General features: G+C 38.9%; 2 protein-coding genes across 8 annotated transcripts in view; both read left to right on the top strand.

The window, feature by feature from the left end:
* Positions 1-8,673, top strand: part of LOC127417767 (phospholipid-transporting ATPase IG-like) — a 93,001-nt gene extending 84,328 nt beyond the window's left edge. For 3 of the 5 annotated variants that reach the window (XM_051657974.1, XM_051657975.1, XM_051657979.1), the window contains 3 exons: positions 826-934; positions 4,445-4,476; positions 5,951-8,673. In XM_051657974.1, the coding sequence (XP_051513934.1) occupies positions 826-930 (105 nt within the window). In that variant the 3' untranslated portion in view covers positions 931-934; positions 4,445-4,476; positions 5,951-8,673. The remainder of the gene's footprint in view (positions 1-825; positions 935-4,444; positions 4,477-5,950) is intronic. The other 2 variants (XM_051657978.1, XM_051657977.1) reach the window with 2 other exon arrangements.
* A 3,780-nt stretch (positions 8,674-12,453) lies between these two features.
* LOC127418234 (proto-oncogene DBL-like) overlaps positions 12,454-27,347 on the top strand; it is a 37,440-nt gene continuing 22,546 nt past the window's right edge. For 2 of the 3 annotated variants that reach the window (XR_007893388.1, XM_051658704.1), the window contains exons 1-11: positions 12,454-13,019; positions 17,106-17,174; positions 17,408-17,522; positions 22,439-22,529; positions 24,147-24,266; positions 24,362-24,478; positions 24,562-24,711; positions 25,957-26,078; positions 26,178-26,292; positions 26,930-27,049; positions 27,137-27,328. Coding sequence is in view for 2 of the 3 variants with exons in the window: in XM_051658704.1 (XP_051514664.1) it covers positions 12,926-13,019; positions 17,106-17,174; positions 17,408-17,522; positions 22,439-22,529; positions 24,147-24,266; positions 24,362-24,478; positions 24,562-24,711; positions 25,957-26,078; positions 26,178-26,292; positions 26,930-27,049; positions 27,137-27,328 (1,305 nt within the window). In the remaining variant the exon portion in view is untranslated. Of the gene's footprint in view, positions 13,020-17,105; positions 17,175-17,407; positions 17,523-22,438; positions 22,530-23,003; positions 23,164-24,146; positions 24,267-24,361; positions 24,479-24,561; positions 24,712-25,956; positions 26,079-26,177; positions 26,293-26,929; positions 27,050-27,136; positions 27,329-27,347 lie in introns of those variants that run through there. The other variant, XM_051658705.1, reaches the window with a different exon arrangement.

The raw sequence follows: 27,347 nt of genomic DNA on the forward strand, positions 1-27,347 counted from the left end.
GCCAGGAGAATGCAGCACGCAAACATATGGGTGTTTCCTGCATGTGTGCTCGGCCAGATCAAGCTTACCCTGCTCCCCACGAAGACCACTGTGACTTGTTTCTGGGTGCATTAGTACTGGTTGATTCAAATTTTGTGACTGTGTTTGCATGTGTGGGAGAAATGTTTGTTTTGTGGGGTTATGTTGTTTTAAAGGAATAGTTTATCTATAAATGAAAATTATTTTTAATTCCGTCATTATTTACTCACCGTCTTGTTGTTTCAAACCAGTATGAGTTTCTTCCACAAAACACAAAAGTATACATTTTGGGAACAGAAGATTTCAAGCTTCAAATAGGATGCAAAAACACCATAAATGTATCATAAAAAATTGTTGATATAACACGTTCGTTATATGTATAAACAGTATTTAGTGCTGTCAAGATTTCTCTTTTCATGTTCCATGGAAGAAACAAAGTTGGAACAACACGAGTTAATTATAACAGAATTTAATTATTTGGGTAAACTATTTCTTTAAGTGTTTGACTTCCTTTTGTGTCGGTCACAACATAATAAAATTCTTAGGGATTAAGTAATAATAATGGCCAGTATCTCTGCAGTCATGATTGATTGATAATACACTATACAACACATTATTGTGCCCTCAGTTGTGTCCAAAATGTTCTTCACAATTCACTAAAGTGTTTTGTCTTCATCTGAAAGTACAGGAGGAATACCTGTAAGGCAGTAGAGTATTTGTGTGTACGTGTGTGCGTGTGTGTGCACATGCATGTTCATCTGCATGTCTGATCCATCGTGTCCTAAGTGTCTTTCACCCCACTTTCAGAAAATGCCAGGCCAGTCAAGTGTGGGGGACGGCCAGTCCTCTCAGTCTTCAGCCAGACCCCTGCTCATGAGAACCTTTTCAGACAAGTCCAGTACTGTCATATGAACAGGTATAAGACCCCAGATTCTCCGATTAGAGCCCCCATTAGAGCCTGACTCTTAGTCCTCCACAAGGGATTTTCCTTCAGCACTGTCTCCCAGCCAGTGCTGTTTCTCGCCTTTGGTTCAGCTGGCCCCCTCTATGGGATGCTTTTTATTTCTGCTATTGAAATTCTCCCTACCTCAGGATAACCTAATACAGGTTGGCTGAAAAGACATTTAGTCTCTGACATGTAAAAAAAAAATAAAAAATGGAATCACAACAGAACTCAGCAGTGACCGCCTACTTTTTCAGTAGACTGGGTTCTGGAAAGATCTTTCCCATTCATTTTCTCCATAGGCATTTCAAAAGTTTTAAATAATGATGTCCATTACAACATCCCATTTTACCGAACATTAGGTAGGTAACTAGCTAATATTACCTGCCTAGTTTAGCCTTCAAGAAGTCATCTCATCCGTGTTCCCATTTCCATGGTAATGTCAACTTCTCTGATTGGTGGATCTTGCTTTAAGATTGTGGGTAGTGTGGTTCTTCACTAGCACACATTTTTTAATGAAGATGACTCATGGCTTCTACAGAAGCATGTACCATCATTTAACAACCTTAGTCTGAGGTCACTGTAGATATCTTTTAAAAGGTTTATACATTATTGCTAAAAATTTCTGTGGAGATCTTGAATGGGATTTTTACTCCCAGGAACACTACTTTTGCTCTATAAGCAAAATGTAGTCCCTTGATCCTTTCTTTGTACTGTACATGAGCTAACAGTGTAATGCGCCCAATTCAAATGCATTAAAGAACTAAACTTGCAATTAAAATTAAGTTACTTTTATAAAAATTGAACTAAAGCTAAAAAATAAACTTTTTAATATTGTATTGTATGTTGTATGTACCTTATTAACAAAATGACTTGTACAGTGTATTATATCCCAATGCATTGCTATAGAGCGCAACATTCTGGTCCCAGAAGTACAAATCCCATTCATTTTTACAATAGACGAATTGATTTTCAACAACAACTTGTAAACCTTTAAAGACAGACCTACCTTGCTCTCCAAGTTTGTTCATCGATGGGACAGAATATGCTTCAGTTGAAGCCATCAGTCTGCGCTATTTCAACTTCATTGTTTAAAAATCATGTTTAATAGTGGCATTCCTGGTAAACGATTACATTACCCATGGGTCAGCAGAGAAAGCTTCATGAATCAGAGAGCCTAAGCCAACAAAGCCCACGAAAGGTGCCTAGGAGCGTCGCCCACTCCAGTGATGCAATGTGAATGATGTTTGCAAGTTCTCCATTCACCCTTAAAATACTTACTGTATTTATTTGTACATATCGGAATATTTTTCAATAAACTTTAAAGGAGATCTATTATGCCCCTTTTTACAAGATGTAATATAAGTCTCAGGTGTCCCCAGAATGTGTCTGTGAAGTTTCAGCTCAAAATACCTCACGGATCATTTATTATACCATGTTGTAAATGCCTCTTTTTGGGTGGAATCAAAAACACGCTGTTTTCGTGTGTGTCTCTTTAAATGCAAATGAGCTGCTGCTCCCCGCCCCCTTTCTGGAAGAGGGCTGTGCCTTTACAGCTCGTGCTTCGGATACTACAGCAATAACAAATCAGAATCAATATGACTGACACGGTAAATACCGGAGTTCAGCCATATATGTATGAGCAACCGTAAACGACGCAAAACATAGGCATTTTGAGTTTGTGATAGTGCTTCTTAAGTAGAAAATCTCTTCCTGCCCTCCATCTGCATTTCACACCACAGCAACGCAGTGATGTCATGTGCAAACAAGCTATAACGACATAGCTCTGGTCTCCGTGAATACAATCAGAGACGATGGTAACTTTAGCTGCATTAGCCGTGGAATCAGCTAACAGGCACATTCGGAAAGGCGATTTGCAAACATTCACAAAATATAAAGTGCGATACTTACATCTTCAGGATATAAAGCTGGAACACGAACAGCTGGTACTGATCCATGCTTTAGAGTCAAATTTTTTGAAAATCCTGCTTTATATTGACCCTCATTCATAAAGCAGTCACACGAATACACACGAAACATACACACGAATTTTGGTATGTTTTGGGGCACATTTTCTTCAAAAATAAAACTTGTCCACTGTGTCTTCAGTGGCTCTGATGCCGGGAGTACATGAAGACTCTTATGTTCACTAACAGCCAACAACAGAACACTTGTGATGCTTATGAAGTTGAGACATTATTCTTCTCACTGTAGCTGCTCCAGCGTGGAAAAAAATGCCGGACTGTGTGTCAAACACTCAGGGGAGGATCTATGATAATAGGGTGGAGTCCGTCACCAGTCGTGGGCGTGGCCTGCTCAAAAGTGACGTCACTTTAGAGCGGATATGAAAACCAGTCATTTTAAGGAGTAGGTGGACTTTTAACATTGTAGGGTGGTTGTGTACACACACTGCCGACTCACATTTATGTTCAAACACCATGTAAAAGTGAATATTGCATAATAGGTCCCCTTAAAATATATTGTTACTATACTTATAATCAACAACCTTAAATCAATAGTTTTATAAATTCTCATCATTTTTCATTCAATTACATCATTCATAAGTCCTCATGGGTCTGTAGTTTGTGACCTCGTAAAAGACAGTAAGTACACAGCTTTGTGTCTATTTGTCTGGTTTTCTAATACTTTTTTGCCTCTGAACAAATTTTGTGTTTTTTTTTTTTTTTTTTTTTTTTTTATATTCACCCTGAAGCTGTTTGGTATATGGCTTACAACTCTTTTATGGACGGTTTATGAAATCCCTATGCAAAAATGAATAGGCTTTATTGCGCTTTATTGGCTGTATGGAAATTAAGGGCAAACGGCTGGAAAATAAAGACTGAATATTAAATTATCCTTTCAGCCTGCCAGGGGAAGCTCCGCCCCCCATTATGCCTTGCATGTGCTCCTCAAATAACCTGTGATTGAGTCCTTATTAACTGACTAAACCAGTCCTCTGTGTTAATCTCCTCATCCGTGTTTTGTGTGTGTGTGTGTGTGTGTGTGTGTGTGTGTGTGTGTGTGTGTGTGTGTGTGTGTGTGTGTGTGTGTGCGTGTGTGTGTGTGAAAACATGAGTGTGGTTGTTTTATGTAATGCTTACATTGAAACTGCAGTGTAATGTTGGTCTTCTTGTGTCCTTCGCTGGGGGTGGGTGTTGTGTGTGCTGTGGTATTTGTTGTGGTTGGAATTTGGAATTGTTTTATTTAGTTTTTGTGACCATGAAAGCTGTTCAACCTAAGAGCTCCCTAACCCTTCTCATCCATAATATTAATTTTGGTGATCGTTCCACTGAATTCAACTAAAGCTTTGCATTCTGCATGGTGTTATGATTGTTTCGCATGTTTACCTGTGCTTTACTGGGGGTCAGTTTACTATATAATTTGGTTTATAGTATTCATATATTTGGTATAGAATAAGTTATGACTGGGGATGTAGACAGTAAGTTCTCACCAGCATTAAACGTGCTCTTCTGTTCTTCTCAGCTATCAGAGGATTCCTCGACTCACTCAGTCAGGTAAAGTGCTTGGCCTGATCCTAAAGGAATGTTTTGGGTTCGATACTAGTTAAGATATCAACAGCATGTTTCTGTTACCACAGAAAATAATTTTGACTTGTTCTTCAGTTTGTATAAAAAAAGTATATATAAATCATTTTTACAGTAATGCACTTTCCATGGATGTCTATGGAGCTAGACATTGCTATGCAGTCTGTTTTGAAAGTAAAGCCAAAATACTATACAAATATACGTGTTAACAGAAAGCTAGTATGATAAAACATTTATTACATGGTTCTTTGAAATACTCTATTCTGATTGGTCAATGGCACCATCTAGTGGTCTGATATTTCTCTGTAACAACCGCACCTCCCCATATCAGACTGCTCATCCGGGGATCTGAGCCATCTTTTCTGCTTTTCGGATCACTGTGTAATCTCAGATAGTAAGCTAATAAAATAATTTCAACTCAAAACAATGTTTCATGTCCATTTATTTATTTTAGCAAGTAGTCTTGTAGATGCATAATGTGCTGTCAGAGAGTCATTAATTACAAAATAAACCCCAACAGAACTCTGACGCAAACCGAAGGTGGATTTCAGTTTTTCAGCGATTTCTTTCTTGTCACATAATTACATAATTTCAATGTTATATTTTTGGTTATTAGCCATGCAATAAGCAGGATAATGTACAGTCAGCCAGTTGTAATTGCAAAATTAACCCCTTCAGGGTGATACAAGACAGTGTGACTTTTCAATCTTCTTATGGTAACATGTCTTCTCATCATCCAGATTCACAGGGCAAATTTGTCAACTACTGTTTGTACACAGCAAAATGCAAATTTTTTTCACATGAGCTTACGTTTCTGAAATCCTGCATTCAAATGTGTTTGAATGGGAGTGAATGAAGTGTGAAGTATAATGAGACTGCACCTTAAGTCCTCTGGAATGCCTTGCCCCATAGACTTACATTGTAAACGCATTGCTGTGAATGCAGTTTTGTACTACTTGTTTCTTTTAAACTGCTGACAAGTCAAAATTATGTCTGTGGTAATTGACAGCATGCCATAGATTCTGTTGACAGTTTCACTTGTTTTGAACCCAGAAAATTCCTGTAACCAGGATTCAAATCAGAGTTTTTATTTGGACTAATGATATATTGAGCTAATCACACCTGACAACCAGATCCTTTTCTGATTGAGATGGTTCTTAGGTGCAGAACAGTTTAGTTTGATTTGGGTTGTTGCATACATAATTTTCTGGGTTTGTGTGTAGATCTTGAGATGTTTTTCTGATTAACCAAATAAGAGATGCACTTAAAACACTTTGTCATAGATTTTATTCAAACCTTGATCAAACTCTCCTTTATACCTGTTAAATTATTTGTTACTATCTGGGAAATATGTGCTAAAGAATTGTGTGTGTGTGTGTGTGTGTGTGTGTGTGTGTGTGTGTGTGTGGATGTGGATGTGGATTTGTATTTTGGTCCACCACAGATGGCTGCTGTCACACCCCTATCCTACAAACATCTGAAGGAGCGATACTCATGGGCAGGGACAGCCATGAGTTAAGACTACTGAAGGGGCACTAATATCCACCAGGGAGACTGCCCTTCCTTCTGCCTGCCAAAAGATATACACAACAATGGAACCAACTTAAACTGCTCAGACCTAGCCTTGTCCAGCACTCTGGCTTTAATTCCACTTTTTGCGTCCTCTTCTCACCCTTACCCAAGCCTCTCAACCTTAGTATGTTTCCAAAAGAATATGTTATCGGCCCCAACAACACGTTTTCTATCCTGTTTTTGAATGACCACTCGCATCAGTTAAGTGTTTTACCCTGCCGTACTGCCATACCTTCTCATTCATTGCTGCTGGGATGGATATATTGTTAGCTATGTTGTCAGTAGCGCTCAACTGCTACAGGATGTACCAAAATTCACATTCTACCTGGTTCTGTCTTATTGGTTCTCTTGCATCAAGGATAATTCCATTAATGCCACTTTCTACCATCAACATGCTCTCTGGATTCTTTTAGATTTCTTTACTGGCCCTTTTGTAATCACTCAGTAATGAGGTACAATCACAAGTCCAAATTGTAATTTAGAGTTTTGTAATATGTAGCTATTTAAGATCCCTAAATGTGAGCTCTCTATAAGATGCTGCACTGAGGGCCTTGACCCTATGGGTATAAAAGCTGCCTTTCAACAACATGCTGTGTGTAGAATCGTATGGAGTTCTGGAATAGACACGGTGTCATTTCCTAACAAATCTGTGCGCTTGTGTGCATGCATGAAAAGTGTGAAAGGAAGACGCACAGAAAATCAGTTTGTACTGTCAAAGTCTCTCAGTGTTACTCTCTGTTGAAACAGGGATCAGTTTACAGTTGGATTACAAATTTAACGTGCTACTGGAAAAAAAAGTGGATAGTTTAGCTTTAAGCCAAAAACGATTCCATTGAAGCAGACTAGCTGCTCTTCAAATAGTCCCCCCCTCCCCCTGTAAATGAATATGTGCCCCTAAGCACACAGCAAGATTAATCTTCAAGGCAAATGTAATTGCATATTGCTGAGTGAGTCAGAAATAAGTCTCTGCTCACTGTAGAGACTTGAGAAATTAGCCTTTCTCCACTCTCCTTAGTGGCATTTATATTGAATGTGTCAGCTTTGTGCACCAGGCCAGTACTTAATGCTCAAGTCACATACCAAACACGCTGTCGCACCCACACATGTGCACACTTCACTTTTATAAACATATTCACTTATGAGTCCATGAAGAAGTGGAGCTTAGGTTGGTGAAATAAGGAACTCAAGTCATGTTTGCCTCCCTTTGCAACGAAAGTGGTTAGGAGGGGGGATAATATTTTCATTCTGCTTTGTGCTTCTAAAGACATTCCATTTCTACGTGCCATGGTTTCATTCACTTTTTGGATTATAATTGCATTATTTTATCAATTATCTTGACTATATAATTCAATTTGACATATTTATTGTAACTTGTAATTAGACTCACAAATGTTATATTTTTGTCAAGAGATATTTCTTTCAATTCTTGAATCGTTATATTGTACATTGTCAGCTTGTGCCAATTGATTTTTGCTTGTGCAGTCTGCTGTTGAACAGATTGGGTTATTATGTCCTGAAAGCCTGAGCAGATCCTTTAGACCAGCAGCTCTGGGCTCTATTTCTCTGATCTATTTCTGGTCTAGTCCAAGATCAGCACCTCACATATGCGGTATGAATGCAGCTGATCTCGAATGTCCCTTTAATATAAATTATTTCGGTTCTTTCTCTGCTTGTTGCCCAGAATTGTTGTCTAGCATGTTCTGTGATTAATTGGGCAAATTACAATAATAATGTTTGTCTTTTAAAACAATTCCAATTTGGAAGGTCCCCCATTCCAGCTTGAACTATTTTAAGTGTGTGTGAATGTGTGTGTGGATTATCCATGGGAAAGTGGTGTGTTAGACCTCTGACTGTGTTATGATGCCAAACATCTTAAGCTCGGCTCCCACTCGGGGGCGTGGCTTATTGCAGCCAGGCCAACTATTAATTTCTGTTTTAACCATGAATCAGCTTTTCAGATGATATGTTGTATATCAGAGCTCTTTTTACATTCACTGATTTTTAATTGTACAGGTGACAAATCGTTAAGCTTGGCCGGTTGTGGTGATGTTTCAGCGTAAATCCAACGTAAATTTTTTCTTTTCTTTTCCTGTGCATGGATGACCACTAACCACTGGACTGAGCCCTGGAGAGCACATACACACTCACACAAGGATGAATATACACTGATGTGTTTGTTCAGCTCAGATTGGAAGGTGTAAACAGAACTTGCCTGCAATGTTTGACATTTCCAAACAGACCTTTAATGACTTCAGAGATGCTATTTTCAAAGCTTATGATAATTCTTGGATTCTCATGTTGCCTGAATATGTAAGAAAAAGAAAAAAGATTTGATTGTATTTTTAATTAAACTTTTTTGAGCCACTTTTTGTAAGAAAATGAAAACATCCACAAAAACAAAAAAACAACTGAGAAAGTCTGCCTGATTGTGGAGATTAAGGAAGGGCTGGTGTGTGTTGCTGTGCAAACAAAATCAAGCATTAACACAGTCAGCCCTACTCCCTCCAACATATCCCTCAGGCCCAGCTGATCTGAATGTACCTCTTAAGACCAGTCTGTTTCAAACTTCTTTAATAAAAGCTGTTTTGAATGAAACTTGTTTCTGGGATTACTTTGACTTCATCTTTTCTCTGAAGTATCTCTACACACACATACACACACAAATAGATGTTAAATATCGCTTGTATGCAAAATTTGCCACTGTATTCTCACAGCCCAAAAACTGCAGAGCATATGTGTGTTATAAATGGGTAGTAGACAAATGATATTAACATTGTTAATTTCAAGATTTTAGGTTAAAACTTAAATGAATGGAAATGGTTTTTGGAGCACTTACTTGCCAGAATGTATGGTAAACTTTTTACCATTAGAAGTTCATTTAAACAGTCCGGCGGGAAGATAAATGAATTATTTGTTATTAACTATTTTTTTGATTCCATTCAACAAATTAAATAAACATCACAGAAAATGCGGAATCAAATTATGTACAATTAACCCCTTCCCCCTGAACACCCCCACCCGACACAAACACACCCAAGTGGTCATAAATATTTGGAGGAAAATAAATAAATAAATAAAAAGCATATTTTCAAAAAACACACACATTGCACACACATATTCAAAACTAGAGATCCCTCTCCACTACCCCTCCCCGAAAGCCTTCCAAAAAGGCCAAATATCTTCCCCATTTCCTATCAAATAACCCCAGATTTCCCAGCCTTCTATACATCCCTTCCTCAAAGGCCGCCACCCTCCCCAACTCCGAGCACCACTCATGAAATGAGGGCGCTCCAACCGACCTCCAACCGCTTAAAATAACCTGTCGCGATCATGATGCTCGTTAGGACCCAACTTTTTATGTGCCGATGTTCAACATCGATGACCACCCCATCGCCCAAAATACAGAGTCTGTGGCGAAGTGGGGGGGGGGGGCAAAATTTGTGAGGCATAATTACATAACAGAAAATACAAGGCACTAAACCCCATGTAGATTCAGTCACAGAACTGTCTCAAAGGTGTGATCTTCCACAAAACAAATTCCAGCTGATATAAAACCGTTCAGATTCCTCGGACAGACAAAGGAATGTTCAGTGAGCCAGCTGTTATGAGTTCAGCGGATGACGTAATCACTCCAATATCCCGTAAAAATACTCAACAAAACAAACTCCAGCCAGCAGGAGGAATAAGCATGAAGAACGAACAGATTAATCCACAGCTGTTCCAAAGGAGTGTTATTCAATAGAACAAGCTCCAGCCGCTAGGCAGAACCATTACAAAAAGAAACAAAACCGGCATCCCGGTTCCCCGGACGGTCGAGTCAATTCACTCGGAAGCCGCATAAAAGTATATACCATGACTTATACAATCCGTCAACTTCATAAAAGACATCCTTTGTGTGAGCATGTAGATATTTCGCGGTCATCCGTAGTGTCCACTCTCAAACTGGCCGGGAACTTCAATGCAAAAGTAATTTTTCGTCAATGCAAAAGTTTATTTAAGGAAAAGTGTTATTCACAAAACAAACTCCAGCCGCTCAGCGGAGCCAACGCAAAAAGAAAAAAGAAACCAAAATGATGCCCAGCTTCCTCAAAAGCCGGAGTAAGTACAGCGAGTCGACCCACTCACATGAGAAACACCCAATGGTTTACTCACCGATTGATTCAATAAAAGACATTGCCTGATTGGGACATGTAAATACTTTGCGACTGTCCTTCATTTCTATTCTCAATTTGGCCGGAAACATCAGAGCAAAAGTGATCTTTCACTGATGTAAGTGTTTCTTACATTCCTTGAACCGATCGCATTTCTCTCGTCGAACTCGCAAAGTCCGGGAACAAGAAAATATTATGGTTCTTCCAAGAAAGCTTCCCTTTGCTCCTCGCCTGGCGCAACACAAGATCTTTATCGGATGATCTCAGAAATCTGGCCAGGATTGATCGGGGCCTATCTTCCTCAGCAAATCTGTTAGCTGGGACTCAGTACTGGGATTTCCAGTTTATGGCCTGTTATGTCGAGCAGACTCGGGAAAAACTCGTCTAGGAATTTCACATCTCTGCCCTCCTCATGCTCAGGAATTCCAACAATTCGAACGTTATTCCTGCGGCTTCTGTTCTCAAGATCTTCAAGCTTTTCAAGGAGATGTTCCAAATCAACTTTGGTCGCAGGTGGATTAGCGGTTAATTCCCTCTCCGAAGACTCCAGACAATCGATTCGTCTCTCAACATCAGTAACTCTAATTTTATATCCATCGCCATAGTCGATCGACGTATTACAACGAGATCCTCCAAGTCAGCAAAAACCTTCGTCAACATCACCGACATGTTGGACAACTGACGCTGGATCACCTGTCCCGCCGCGCCATCCAAATCGAGTCCCCGGTCTGTAGGCCTGTTGGGGCTTTCATTCTGAACATGTAAGTGTCTTTTAATGTCTCCAGAGCCCGAGGATTTTGACTTTTTTGCATGTTTTGCTCAAAGAGCAAATGTGTAACTGGGTGTATCAAATTTCACCAGATTATAACATGAAAATAGTAAATAATAAGCAAAGTGCGCAGAGCTCGTTGCTCACACGTCTGCTTCTTGCATGATGTCACGTGACCTCTCAGATAAATGAATTATTAAAAGTAAAAATATTCCATCTAAAGTAAGCCAGTCATTATTGCAAAATATACCCTGAAAGGCTGATCAGTTTGTTTCACCGTAAAGTGGTTTACTTTGCGATAAAGACTGTCTGACTGTACAGTACATTAATCTGCTTATTACATGGCTACTTGCTAAATAAATTAATAAATGGACATGAAATATTGATTTGAGTTGAAAATCTCATTATTAGAGAAGAAAGAGTCTGCAGAGTCTCCAGAAACACCTGAATTCCACCTCTGGTTTGCATTGGATTTCTGTTGCTGTTTATATTGCAAAAGTTGCCGTTTCACTGCTCATTATTCCATTTATTACACAAATCCTTGCCAAGTAAGTAAATGAATGGACATGAAAGATTGATTTGATTTAAAATAATTTTATTAGATGTGTAAGGGAAACTACACCGATCAGCCACAACATTAAAACCACCTGCCTAATATTGTGTAGGTGGCACGAGGGGGACCTACACAATATTAGGCAGGTCGTTTTAATGTTGTGGCTGATCGGTGTATGTTTTTGGTGCACTTACTGGACACCATGTCTGTTTGTCAAAATTTGTATAACTTGTTTTGCTTGAATAAGTTCATATAAATAGTCCTGTGACTATTTATATTGATACAAGTCCAAACAAGCTGCATTCACACAGTATTTAAAAAATATATTCAAGAATTTAAAAATATTGGTTAACATAGTTTTAGATGAAGTATAGGAGGATATTCTGTCACTGCTGCTAATGCAATGGTAATATTTTATTTCAAAGCATCAATGCTCCATGAGTATAATAAGACATGGTTGTAGAAGTATAAATAGTTTTTTCTTAGACAACAATGCCTCTTATTCATGACTGTCTTTCTGCATTTTTCCCACATGTCATGCTTGCCTGTATTCTGAACAATGAAACCCCTTTGGCTTGGAAGGAAAATAGTTTTGAATAGTCTTTCAATAGTGATATTCAGAGAAAAGTGTGTGTGTGTGTGTAGAGAGAGAGAGAGAGTATTACAGAGCAAGTCAGGGTGAGAATGGGAACAAAATAGCATGCAGAAGTCTATTACAGCAGTGAAGGGAGAATGGAGAGATGTAAGCCACTGCCTGCAGGGAAAGCTGACCAATGAGGAGAGGGGAAATCAGCAGGGGGTGGAGTCGGGAAAAGTCAATGGGGAGGGAGTTGGCAGAGTGTCAGTAGACTGAGCTTTACAGCGATGCAGAACTGACGCACTCTCACCAAAGACAGAAAGAAAGAAAGAAAGAGTCAGGACTTTGTTGCCAGAGGGAGTGTGCTGTGTTTTAAGGGGCTGAACACCTGCATCATGAACAGGAAACCCTTGTAAGCTGATACAGTTTTGGGAAAGGACACCATCCCAAACAACATCATCCTCTCTGCCCCTCCCTTCTGTATCTGTATGTGTGTGTGTTGATTTTTGTAAGCTGAGATGTGTTATTGCAGTGCCACTATCGGCTGCAGCAGGCTATTTGCCGTAGATATTTCCGGATACTGTTTCCTCTAGTGGGGGGTCTGTGCAGCTGGAGTTTTCGGATGCACTTGCTCCTGCTCAAGGTGACTCGGATAGCCCTGATACACTGCATAGTGAAGTGAATCATCACCCGGGATCTTTGCTGTGGAGGTAGAGAGATGGAACGTGGGTGGATTGGGTTGTGAGGGCCTGGCAGGCCTAGAGTCAAGGCACTACTCCCTGAGAAACAGTCAAGGCATGGGCTCGGTCTCACTTCAGGAGCCCCAAAAAGACATGGAGGGATATTACAACCTTTTGCAGGCAGGCTCTGAGCTAGAGAGCACACTGCAAAGTAAGTATTTGCAGCCATTTGATCATTCAATACATACACATTGGGTAACACTGAAGGATCTTATTAGACAACCACTTTCTCATGATGGAGCAAGGATTCACATGAATTTCATATTGTTGGTTGATTAATGGATTTCATAGAGAGAAAAGTGTTTTCCTGCAGTATTGCAAGGGTTATGCATGCTATTTATAACTCAAAGGGGTTTTATCCATAATCTAGATTTGATCATCTGCTTTTATTTTAATATTTATCTTGTAAGTTTTGTATAAACTGTGCAAGTCAAACTATTTCCATTATGAAATATGCATTTGTTATCGACAACCATCCAATGGAATTCCGCATTGTTAAACCCTTTTTCGTATAGTAAGTTTGGAAGATGAAATTACTGTCCAGATGACAAAGTGGCCACTAAAAGACACAGGAAGGAGCACATATTAACCCCCTGCCCTGCTCTCTTACTCTCCATTTTTCAAACTAAGAGGATTTTCTTCAGATCATGACTCAGCATCTTCATTTTTAGACCCTGTTCTCTTTCCTCAGCCTTTATGCAGAAACAAAACTACAACTAAAAGGCTGGATTTTACAATGCGATGTATATTTACTTCATTGTTCCTCTGCTTATCAGGGTGTTTCCTCAAAGTGAGTGTAATAGGATCAGCACTGGCAGTGTGACTCAGATTTTTGGCACCCGTCCCTATGTTGGGGTTGTGTTTTTGTGTGCTTTTGAGAGTCTGCTCTGTGTGTTAAAGGTGTTTGTTTATTATGTTGTAATGATGCAAGTGTAATATGAGAGCTATTCCTCTCAGGCCAAGCCAGGCCCAGTGTACTGATGAAAACAACAACAGCGTACTCTAACACAGAGTCATTGTGAACACTTTTTAATCCTAGGTCAAATAAATGTTTGTATTCAGCATATTGAACACAAAGGGAAATCTGAATTAAAATCAACTTAATTCACTTGATCTGAAAAATAACATGAAGTATTTTGTGATGAAGTGTATCTGAATCTGAACTCTTTTTCTGAATGTTTCAAAGCAAAGCTGTTGTATGGTAAGCTATTTTGGATATGACATGCTGCAGAGGTTATTGAACAATCTGTGTAGATAATCCTGTGCTGTGGACTCTCTCCCTTTTATTCCCACAAACTCACTGCATACCAATATTTACATATTTATGTGCACATGTAAAAACATGCAAATATTAGGGAAATGTGCGAATCCTGTGGATATTGCTTTGAAATTCAAGATGAATTCAAAACTGGTTAGATGACAATAACAAATAGAAATAATTGATAACTTATTCATTTATAATCTGTTTACATTATGAAAAGTACAACTACAATAAATACCACTGTGTGTAACAGGGAGAATAACATACTCTGACCATCTGGCAGTTTATAATTTGGAGAAAGTTTAATTTCATTCATAATCTTTAATTAATTTCATTCATGGTCAGATTTGTAGTACCAGTGGCCACACTTAAAAATGCATGTTTTTCATGGATAACAAAATATTAAACCACAGTGCATCTTCAAATTATGCTAGATCTTTTTCTCAGAACATTGTCTCTTTATTTTAATGTATTTTTTATTTTAACCTAACAAACTCCGTTTTGTAAAATGTGTACTTGTGCTATACTTCTTTGAAATAAATGGCTTTTTTATTTAATGCAGTGACATTCATACATAAGCCACGTTAGGTGTAGCTGAAGTGTCAAAATACTTTTTGTGGCCACTGTATAAACAGTTATCCAAGCTGGCTACTGGCTCCCAGTGCAGTGCTTCTATCAACAAATGTATAGTAAAACCTCAGCCGACTAATCCTCTTAACACTCAAGCCAGTTTAGTAAAAATACCTACTGACCTCAAAAAAGATAGTACAGTTGAACTTATTATGTAGGCCTACACATGCTCTGAATTTGGAAATGGTCAGCATAGGATAATGGGTCATTATAGTTTGTTCAAACACATCCATTATGTTCCAAAACCGCAAACCTTCCTCAAAATGCATTTATTTAATTTTAATCTTAAGTCTTCCATATGAAAATAAATAACTAAATATTAGTACTGGCATTAACAACAGTTATTACAACTGAGCTAAGACATGCTCACTTGAATGGCTCCCATGAAATACCACGGTGTGTTTATTATACGCAGACTATGGCCATTATCTCTGAATGCACTCTTAAAGGAGTGTAAGGGGTGTGTATTGTTTTAGGAGAGACCTGTTGGCTAATGTTATCACAGTGTCAGGGTGGCAGTGCTGGGGTTTCTGATTAATTTGCCATTAGTGACATGGAATAATAAACAGAGGACTCAAGCAAATATTTTAAAACTCTTGGTTACATAACATACTCAATAAACATACGATTAAATTTTTTATATATATAAATTTCATTTAATGCCAGTACCTGGATGGGAGACCTCCTGGGGAAAACTGAGATTGCTGATGGAAGAGGTATAAGGGAGGCCAGCAGGGGGTGCTCACCCTGTGGTCTGTGTGGGTCCTAATGCCCCCAGTATAGTGACGGGGACACTATACTCTAAAAAGGCACCGTCTTTCGGATGAGACGTTAAACCGAGGTCCTGACTATGGTCATTAAAAATCCTAGAGCACTTCTCGTAAAAAGTAGGGGTGAAACCCCAGTGTCCTGCCTAAATTCCCCCCATTGGCCCTTCTCAACCATGGCCTCCTAATAATCCCCTTCCTTTAATTGGCTGTAACACTCTACTCTCTCCTCTCCACCAATAATTGGTGCATGGTGGCCGTACTGGCACACTATGGCTGCCGTCGCGTCATCCAGGTGGATGCTGCAGACTGGTGGTGGTTGAGGAGATTCCCCCTGTACTATGTAAGGCTTTGAGTGCCTAGAAAAGCGTTATATAAATATAAGGAATTGTTAATATTATTATTATTATTATTATTATTATTCATTAATATTTCATCTCACTTTATTTTAGTTAACTGTTATTAATTATATCAGCACTCAAACAATCATTGTACTGACCATAACATTTGTATTTATTTCTATAGGCTGCATGGATAGCAGACATTAGCACTTAAGCTCAGAACTTTAGATTTTTAGTTAAATGAACGGTATCTAAACAAAAACCTGGCTGGAGAATCAGATCAGTAACAATAATCAAGTGGAACTTTCTTAAGTGGTATCAAATATTCAGTCCAGGTGTGACTTCATTCACTCAGACGTTAATGCTATGTGGGCCTTAACGCTGTCTCTGCTCCAGCCACACAACACAGTTTTGTACCTGTATGAGTCTCATTAAACTTTAACAGTCAGCATTCATTATTTACTAAAAAAGAAAAAGAAAAGCATAGGTTAATGAGTATACCTTGTTTTCACACATCAACTAAGAGTCTAGACTGGGTACACATAGTGTTATGTCTGCTTTTTGATCATTGTATTCAATTGTATTCTATACACAGTTTATAATATACTGTTTAAACTGTTTTTATTAGAATATCAGAATATCTTTTTATTTATTATGACTTTACATATAATACTGAGGGAGCTTTATAGTAAAAGAAAGAGCTCTGGAACTTCTGTGTTACTTGAAGACATTTTGTCTGCCGCAGACACAGGAAGTGAGTTCATTGTGAAGTCACTGGAGACTGAACCAGTGCTGGTTCAGTATGACATTTGAACACATCCTCTATTCTCAGCCTCCCCTTCTAGTGTATTGTGGCATAAGACAAGGCTCAGAGGAAACTGAACTGCCGTCAGCCTGTTCTCAGTCTACGATGTTGTAGACTACTCAGTCTCTGGCTACAGTCCATTCTGACGGCTCTGCAGACATGAATACATTACACTTAGTGTTTCTGTCTCACTAATAATCTTTTAACAATCCATAACTCATGCATTATATAAAGCACTCTAAAATACAAGTTCTTGCTGTTTGCACATGTGTTCACTGGGTGGTGCTGTCCCTGAAATTATGCCATTGCAGGACTGCATTGCTTTGGCAAATATATTTGTGACAAAGCCACACAAACTCACTGTAACCTGACTTAAATATTTTTGCTTTTTGTTTTATTTTTTATTTATGATATATCTTTATTATATCCTCAGAGGTTACAGTCCCTGTGAGTTTGCAGGAGGTGGCTGGCTATATTGAAAAACAAGTGGCCTATTTATCAGGTGTGTTTTTCAATTCTGAATATCTTCTGGTCATGTATGTGTTCAGTAGCTTTATATTATTTTTGTAAATGTAAAGTAACAAATTTAAGAGGACATTTTACTTATGGGATAAGTGGCATGTCTCAACATATCAGAAAGCTCTGTCTTTCTAGTTAGAGATTTTACTCATTTACAGCCTAAACTTGGAGCTGTCCTTGACTGAAGAAGTGATCATTTGATCTTTTTTGTTTTAGGGGGTCGTGGGGAGGATTCTAGTGTCATCATTACTCTCCCAGAATGCTCTGCTTTCAGTGACATTCCCGAAGAAGCTCTGGCCAAAGTTCTCTCATACCTCACATTGATCCCGAGGTCCGTGTCTAATATACACCACTCTCCATCTCTCTGCAATGCAGTACAGCAGCACACATTATGTATTCTCTTCACATAAAACCTTTGCTATCTGGGGGGGAAAAAACAGTATTCACTATGTGTAATGTAGAACTGTTAGTAAAGATTTTGCCTTGATGCAAGGTCTTTGTGGTCATTTTGGCACACTAAAATACAGTCAAGATGCTTACTAGGTTTACAGAATCACAGAATATGTTTAAAGATGTCTCAGTGCACTTCACAATGCAAACAATGTTATAAATACAAGTGTATGATAACATATTATACAGTATGTGTTAAAATAATGGTCAAACATATAGGGGAAACCAGGGCTAGTTGTCATACTTTATACTCCAGTACTTCTCAGGGTAGGTTTGTTTTTGAAAGTCCATTTCTGTATAGGCACATGCTTTAAAGTCTTGGCTACAGAAAAGCCTTTGAACATTTCCACCACTATTGATCAGGTAAAAGATACAGTTCATATGCCTTTTTCACACTTACGCGTTTCTCGCTTCCGGAGGTGGCCCTCGCAGGGTACACGTACTTCCGGTATCAACAACGGCCCTTGAAACATAAGCAAGATCTGCTGATATCAAAGTCTTCATACAAATTAAATAGCGTGTAAATGTTTGATCTGATTTTATGCAACTCTACAGAGCTCTAATTAACATTCCGACAACTTAAAGGAAGGCATAATGCGACTGAATCTAACATATTCACTGAGATATTCAAGCGGCTACTGGTCTTAGACTACACCAATAATAAATAACTATAATAATAAGATCATAAATTCTCATCATTATTCTTCGTGTCTGTTTGGGTCGGCTCTGCATTATTGCAAGTAAAACAGCACGTGTGCGGAGAAAATCATCGGAAGCCAGCTCCACTCTCTCACACACCTGCGCAGTTCCAGAATGCGAAGCAGAGCCAGTGTTCTGTTGAAGTCTGTTCCCCCATGTTTCCCCTTTGTCGAAGTCTGTTCCCCCATGTTTCGCCTTAGGCTAGTCTCAAAGTCTGTTCCCCCTATGTTTCCCCTTTTTCGAAGTCTGTTCCCCCTATGTTTTGCCTTAGGTTAGTGTCGAAGTCTGTTCCCCCTATGTTTAATGTTAACGGCACTGTCAAAGTCTGTTCCCCCTATGTTCCCCCTTAGGTTAGTGTCGAAGTCTGTTCCCCCTATGTTTCCCCTTTGTTGAAGTCTGTTCCCACTATGTTTCCCCTTTGTCGAAGTCTGTTCCCCCTATGTTTTGCCTTAGGTTAGTGTCGAAGTCTGTTCCCCCTGTGTTTCCCCTTTGTCGAAGTGTGTTCCCACTATGTTTCCCCTTTGTTGAAGTCTGTTCCCCCTATGTTATGCCTTAGGTTAGTGTCGAAGTCTGTTCCCCCTATATTTTCCAATAAAAGATTGGAATCATGGCTGTGAAATGTTCAGAAAAATATCCCTTTCGTGAGACTATTTTTAATCATTTTTGAGAAGTGTATGTAGCCTAGCTAATGTTCTTACTCTGTAAATCCGCGATGTAATATCCGATGTAGTGCTTACTCCACTTAATATTGTTATAATCAGTATAAAATGCATTGTTTATTGCACAGTTCTTTATTGCTCTCTGCTGCTCTGTTACTGGGATAGTGGGGTTAATGTACATTGTGGCTGTGTCTCGTTTAGAAGGCTGCATCCTCCAGAGATCGCATTTGTCGGCCGCATATGTCGTCGAGGCTGTCTCGTTTCAGAAAATCGAGTAGGACACTTCGAATGCAGCCTTCAAATGCGACCTTCTTTCATGGGAATTTGGAGGATGCATGAGGTGTATCCTTCATGGGCACTCAAAACCCACAATTCTTTGATTCAACAGAAATGTCTTAAAAAAAAATTACGCCAATTTTCCCGTAAATATGGTGTTCAAACGCAAGTAATGTTAATTCCCAAGTTGAAGTACCTCAGTAGATGGGTGCAGAGTATATAATATGTATAATTATATTAATATATAATTAAAATAAAGTGTTAGACTAAAAGTACACCTGTAAAATCTTTACATCATTATAACCCTCCTAAAATTTACCTCATACATTCCCTTCCAGAGGGACTTTGTTCTCTTCTCACTCAAAGCGCTCGCGCTTGTTAAAGAGTGGCGTGCTGTCATAGCAACCATGTTACGTTCTGTTTCCGTTTGTCCTACGAAGGCAGTCTCATTTAAAAGAGACTTGTTTAAAGGAGGACACTTGGTATACTGCAGCCTTCAAAGGATGTGTCCTACCTAGCATGCAGCCTTCCAAACGAGACACAGCCTGTGTGTGTGTGTGTGTGTGTGTGTGTGTGTGTGTGTGTGTGCAGGTTTTGCTATACTTGTGAGGACCAAGTATTGAAAAATCAACCTGTTCTGTGAGGATATTTCTGGTTGTGAGGACCTTTTGGGTCGTCCTCACAAGGGAAATGGCATATTAAATGATGTTGGGTTAGGGGATAGAATCTATAGTTTGTACAGTATATAAATCATTATGTCTATGGAGGGTCCTCACAAGTATAGCAAAACCAACATGTTTGTGTGTGTGTGTGTGTGTGTGTGGGCAGGTTTAAGTGGTTTACGAGGACATTTTTTTAGGTTACAAACTGGTAATTACAAGGGTATTATGCTATAAATGTGGTTTATGAGGACATTTCTAGTGTCCCCATAATTCAAATCACTTAAAAAAACATACTAAACGATGTTTTATTGAAAATGTTAAAATGCAGAAAGTTTTTTTGTGAGGATTAGGTTTAGGGGTAGGGTTAGGCTTAGGGGATAGAATCTATAGTTTGTACAGTATAAAAATCATTATGTCTATGGTGAGTCCTCTGAATGATAGCTGCACCAACATGTGTGTGTGTGTGTATAATTTATGAAAATAGGAAATTAAATTTGACAGGGTGACTTTGTTTCATCAGTTTGATTATGTATAAATGTATATTGTATTTAACATGTTTGGGAGTTTAATACGAGGTTCAATTAGATACAGTGGATTTTATTTGTATTTTTGCATCTGTGCTGGGAGTAGGCTATATATCAAGCTTTTTCGAATTAATTTCTCATGATACAGTGACACAAGGATTCTCGTTTATGCTAATGAGACTGGTGAAGAAACCACACCAGCGCTTCATTTGAGCGTATACACTCAAAGATACTGCAGCCTGAGTAGCCGAATCAGTTGGGAAAAGATGATAAATAATTTCTGTGTAAATTGTATTGTGACTCTTTGGAAAACAGACCATAGAGAAGAGGTAAGAAGCGTTATTCGAGGCAAATGTATACTAAAGTAATAGCCACAAAGCCGTAGCGGAAGTAGCGTTAACCTGTGGTGACGTAGTTTCCAATTCATTTGAAAAAGGCTAATTGAACACGTCGACCTATTGTGAAAACATGCCCCAGTATATTGGGTAAGTTGTCACAATGGAACCTGCATTAAATAGCCTATTAAAGGCCTTTCAGCAAAATTCAAACAGTAAAACTTTTATGAAACACAGAATCAATTCGTGAGTCACTAAAACTGTAAAAGGTACCATTCAAAAATATCTAAACCATTGTTATGGTCAACAAATATTTAATTGATAATTTATATAAATGTGTAACATTTGAAACATGTGACAACTTTCCACAACCTGACATTTTTCAAAAATACACTTATCCTGAGAACACAGTTTAACCTTTTGGTTAAAGTATACCTTTATTACATTGTTGATCCTTTCCTGAAATTATGCTAGTGTGGTTTTATTGTGTTCACACAGTGGTAACCTGTGATTGTTGCCTTAATGAGCTGTTTCTACCTGATCTAACCCTTAATGTTTGTTATTTTTTATTTATTTATTTATTTATTTATTTTTTAATGAAATCTAATGTATTAAAGTTGATTCAGTGAAGTTAAATAATATGTTTGACTTGAATAAAGCCAGTTAATTTTGATTGTGCCACATTAAGAACATTTTTAGGTTCACTTTTTTCAGTGTATTTACCCAACAGCTAGCGAAAATAGGATGATATTGGGATTTTGGTTTGTAGGATAAAATTCACAAAATGTTATGTTGAACTGTGTGCTTGGAACAGACAAACAAATTTGTTTAATTGGACTTTTGACTCAAAACTTTATAGTTACTGAGTTATACACCGATCAGCCACAACATTAAAACCACCTGCCTAATATTGTGTAGGTCCCCCTCGTGCTGCCAAACAACACTGTTGTGTGTGAAAATCCCAGGAGATCAGCAATTACAGAAATCCTCAAACTAGCCCATCTGGTACCAACAATCATCCATGCGATTATCTAAACAGCCAATCATGTGGCTGCGATGCATAAAATAATTCAGAAATGGGTCAGGAGCTTCAGTTAATGTTCACATCAACCATCAGAATGGGGAAAAATGTGATCTCAGTTATTTGGACTATGGCATGATTGTTGGTGCCAGACCAACTGCTGATCTTCTGGGATTTTCACACGCAGCAGTCTCTAGAATTTACTCCGAATGGTGCCAGAAACGAAAAGCATCCAGTGAGCGGCAGTTCTGCGGATGGAAACGCCTTGTTGATGAGAGAGGTCAACAGAGAATGGCCAGACTAGTTCGAACTGACAAAGTCTACGGTAACTCGGATAACCACTCTGTACAATTGTGGTGAGAAGAATAGCATCTCAGAATACGATTCTGATATGCAGGTTGGCACTGTTTTGTCAGCACAAGTGGGACCTACACAATATTAGGCTGGTGGTTTTAATGTTGTGGCTGATCAGTGTATTATAGCCCTGTTACAGGTCCACCGTGTGACAACTAGCCCCGATCTTCCCTGTACATTATATGTTCAAGTGTTCCTTTTCATTTTTTTTTTTTTTTTTTTGGCAGTTAATTACTGTGATTTATGATGCATTTTACATGTTTTCAGAGCACGGCAACCTGGTGTAAAATTTATCATAATTTTAGATCGAAGATTGGATACTTGGACCTCGATCAAAACAGCACTTGCAAGGATTGCGGTGAGAGAATACAGGATTTGCTAATTATAATAAATGTATTTTTTCCTCATAATTAAAGCAAAGTTACAAATGGTTAGAAATGTTCTGTTGTTTTGGGTTATTATGCATTTTAATTCATTTATTATTCTTCAAGAGTAGGCCTATACATCTTTCCTTGGGGACTGGATGCAACACTTTTTATTTATGCTGTAATGGTGCTGCGGGCCTTGTAGCTGTCTATGGTGCTGAAGTAGATCAATGCAGCCGACCTTTTTCCCAGAGCTTGAATATATCACTAAATGCGGCATCTGAAGTTAACATTTTAAAACATCAGCTTTCAGCACAGTGTATGTAACCCGAGCTCACTGCGAAAGACAGGGAATGCATGAGTTAGCACAAACTATGCGCAGGTTTTTACATGATGACGCTCCAGGTGCGAAGGAGAGATGAGGAGAGAGTCTGTGCAGACGCTGGCAGCAGCAGCAACAGTGACGCTGCGGCAATGAATCCTGCAGTCTGTCCACTGCACCGGGCACCGGTCATCCGAGAAAGGATGGGCGAGGTTAGGAGCGCCGCTCATCCCCTTAAAACATCAGTCACTATGATGAGTGAGCGAAACTACAGGCGAGGAATTCCCAGGATACGCCGGTCCACGGTAATGGGTTAGTTTGTTAAACGCATGAAGAGTTGAACTGAAGTTTAGATGGGTAGCAGGGAGAATGCGGCAGCTGAATTCGATGCGATCATTGTTACACTGCGGCGCGACGGATTGTTTTAGCTTAGTCATTCCTCTTATCTATGCAGCGGAGGGCATTGTTTTGTCGTGAAACATTTTAACCAGGTTTTATAAAGAACATAAAGGATTGTTGCAGATAGCCCTACTGTTTACAAATGCTTAAGGACAAGTCAATGTCAAGAGTGATGTGATTGGCGTTTGTCTGATTGACAGGTTGTCAGTGTGCACTCGTGTGTGTGACTGATAGAGTTGTGTACTGTGTAAATATGTGCTGATGAGTGACAGTACAGGACAGTTTAAACAGGCAAAAGTAGTGGATTAAATCAATTCTATTTAAACTTTATAATTGAGTAACTGAATGAATGTATTTTATGTATGAACTATATAGGCTATGTGTGTGTGTGTGTGTGTGTGTGTGTGTATGTGTGTGTGTGTGTGTGTGTTCTGTGTTAATTGCTATTGACATGATATGTGTCATTTTTTCCTGCAGTGAGACATATCTTAAACTATTTTAAACATGAAAAAAATTATTATACTATATGGAACATTTGTACTTATAAAGTAGTTTGTCGCACTACAGGAGAAATGCAAAATGGTGAAAAACTTAAAGAAATGTTGACAAGTCACAACACTTAAATGTACACTCTCTCATATAAATTTTAACCTAAAATCTTGAAATTAAAGTATGTCCATGTTATTTGTCATCTAACCTAATATGGTAACGCTTTCACTCTTCACTTGTCTTAGGCACCTTACTGTTGATTTTCTCTCTTTTTTTCTTCTATTTCTGTTTTTCTTTATACCCTTGAGGCTGTTAAGGTTTTTGGTATGCCTCTTTCTGCCTCTAAACACACTAAGGTGGACTGCCAGGCCACTGATATCATTTTTTCTCTGTCTTTTAGGCCTCATTCCCAGGGAACCTGCACCTGGTGTTGGTGTTGAGACCCACCAGCTTCTTCCAGCGTACTGTCACTGATCTCGGTTTCCGCTTTAGTCAAGAGGATTTCATGCTCAAAATGCCTGTATGACTCAACAGAACTGCACATTCTTTCACTTCTTTCTTTGTGAACTGCAGTACCACCCTGATCTGTATGTGTGTATTGTGTGTCTTTTAAAGGTGGTGATGCTCAGCTCTGTCACAGATCTGCTGCGTTACATTGATGAGAACCAGTTGACCTCAGAGTTTGGGGGCACACTTGACTACTGCCACAGTGACTGGATCATCCTGAGAACAGTAATGCTTGAAATGCAATAAATACAATAACAAAATAAACAGAAATATCACTTCGAATCAGACAGCCTCTTTAATCTTTACAGGCCATTGAGAGTTTTGCCGTTATGGTTAAGGACATTGCTCAGATGCTGCAGGCCTTTGGTACAGAGCTGGCTGAGACGCAGTTGTCAGAAGAGTGCAATGCCATTGAGTTACTACTGCTGTCCCACACTGAGAAATACAGGAGGCTTAAGGTACACATAAAAAAGTAAAAAGCACATATTATACCATGTATGAAGGACTTCAAGTGACTGTCACACAGTGTGGCGATTTGCACTCCAATAGTGTGATAGAAACACAGACACTTGTGTCACTGCAGTGGCATGTGGTGTAAAGTGTGGATGTGCTTTCCTTGTGCAGACGACCCGGGTTCGGTTCCTCCTTTTGTCCCACATTTTCCCATCCTGTTTCCTCTCTCCACTCTTAATATTTTCTTTAATACTACATTTAGTTATAAATAAAAACTATAAAAACAAAGTAATATTAACCATGGTTTTACTGTAGTAATATTATGGTAAACATGTTTATTTTTTCTATTTTTTTTATTATTATTTTTTTTGGTGGAAGCCATAGTTTTAATGCAATTAACCATGGTGTTACTACAGTAATATGGTGTTATTATAGTAATATATATAATTTTGGGGTTACTATGATTTTACAACAAAATATCATACTGATACTTTGGTTACTGTAGTAAAACCATGGTTAATTAGGTTTAGGGGTAAAGGGGTTGGTGTAGACTGGGTGTCTCTGGGACTCTAAATAAACATAATAAACATGCTGCAGTGATGCCCCTATACTGTATGTTAATATTTAATTAAGAGTGCAAATAATATCCGCCACAGCATCTTCTGTAGCACTATATGCTTTTTGTGTGGAAAAATATGCTTTTGGTTGCTATTTTCTCTAATGTAAATAGAATCTATCACTATTTGCACTTGGTGCAAATAGCCTCTGCCATAAAATGTTATATGTAGACAAAACCTAAAATTATTATAAAAGGAGGAAGCGGGAGCTGGGTGAACAGTTCACGGAAGGCTTTAATTAAACACATTTTCACTTGGACATAAAAATGCTTTTCAGCACACACTCGCCGGCACACACACACACACACACACACACACACACACACACACACACAGCTCCGTGTGTCGCGCACACTGTTGGACTTCCCGGCCCAATGCAGAATGCACACGTTCGTCAGCTGCATGCATTCTCTCTCTCTCTCTCTCCCTAACTGGCGTCTCCGGCTCCTCTCTTACCCTCTCCCAGCTGACTGGGGTAATTGAGCTCCAGGCATCCATCCTCATGGTCCGGCCACGCCCTCCTCGTCACAAGCATATAATTGCTTACGGCACTTTTTGTTTTTTACTCATGAGTCTGTGATGTCAATGACAGCAGAACACAGTGCAAGGTGTTTTTGTTGTCTGTGGTTGCAGGATTCCATCAGATCAGTAATGAGGGAGGGACGACAACTGCTCCACAACCTAGAGACTTCTAGAAAGGATGGGGACTCTGACACTCATTGGGACATAACCCAGGACTGGGATACCATGCAGAGGTATAGAGACAATTTTCATCTCCAAAATAATTTTTCTGGATGTGAACCTAATATCAAGCTTCTTAAAGTGTCCTGTCATACCTGTAATTGTTCCTGCAGGCTGCTGGCTCAGCTCACAGATATGGAGATGGCTTTTGATGGCTTCTTTGATAAGCACCACCTCAAACTCCAGCAATATTTGCAGCTGTTGAGATATGAGCATAGCTTTCAGGAGGTGTGTCCTTGTCCCTAGCATTTCAGCAAAACTGTTCTGATTGCTATTTTCATAGAAAAATCATATAAAAAATGCAGAATCTTGGCTCACAAAAAAGCCACTCACTTTATACACAGCCAGAACAGGGATTGGATCATGAACTGATGTGCTGGGATATTATGGTTTGTAAAGGGCAAGAAGTACATTTACATTTAATCATTTAGCAGATGATTTAATCCAAAGCTAATTACATATGGAAAAAAAGGGTGTTGCAACCATTTTAGGACATTTCAGGAGATTATCATTACAAATGCTTTAATTTCCCCCTAGTTTTCAAATTATGTCTTCATCCCTGAGAAAAATACAAGCAATTAATCATACAGAAGTGCACAATAAAAAGGGCAGTGGCCGATAAATCTGGGTCTTTTTTAATGACCGATTCTTAAACTTTTTCATTTGTTGCTCCCCAACCTTGAATATTTGGTTACATCTTTGTGCAATACCAAATTTAAAAGTAAACTAGAGTAGGACACAAGCTATAGGGCAGCAGTGTAATACAGAAAAGTAATGAAAAGATATAAGACTTAAATAAAATGGTAATAGGAAGTGTTATTGGAAGTATTTTTCCCTAAGTTTTCTCATGTTCCCTCTCTGCCAGATGGAATGCTCTTTAGAAAAATTAAGAGCTCAGGAAAGGAAGTTAAGCATCACAGGAGAGTCACTGGCACAAACAGAGCAGACCATCAAAGAGCTGGACAGTCTAGAAAAACGTGCACAGGTAACTGCATTATGTTTTCCTGTTCATGTCACATGTGCAGACACTAACTAAATATTGACGTTTCTGACAGCAGTATGTGTGTTAAAGGAGGAGATGAGTCGGGCTCAAGTTCTTATGCTGCATGGACATCAGCTGGCTGCTGGGCATCACTATGCTATGGCTCTGATCATACAACGCTGTAATGAACTCAGACATCAATGTGACACACTGACCTCTGCCCTCAGTACTAAACGCAACATACTGACACAAGCACAGACCTTACTGCGATCTCTGGAAAAGGTGGGCTAATACTACACAC

Source organism: Myxocyprinus asiaticus, chromosome 27 (genome assembly GCF_019703515.2).
Source record: "Myxocyprinus asiaticus isolate MX2 ecotype Aquarium Trade chromosome 27, UBuf_Myxa_2, whole genome shotgun sequence".
In the NCBI taxonomy this organism is placed as follows: domain Eukaryota; kingdom Metazoa; phylum Chordata; class Actinopteri; order Cypriniformes; family Catostomidae; genus Myxocyprinus; species Myxocyprinus asiaticus.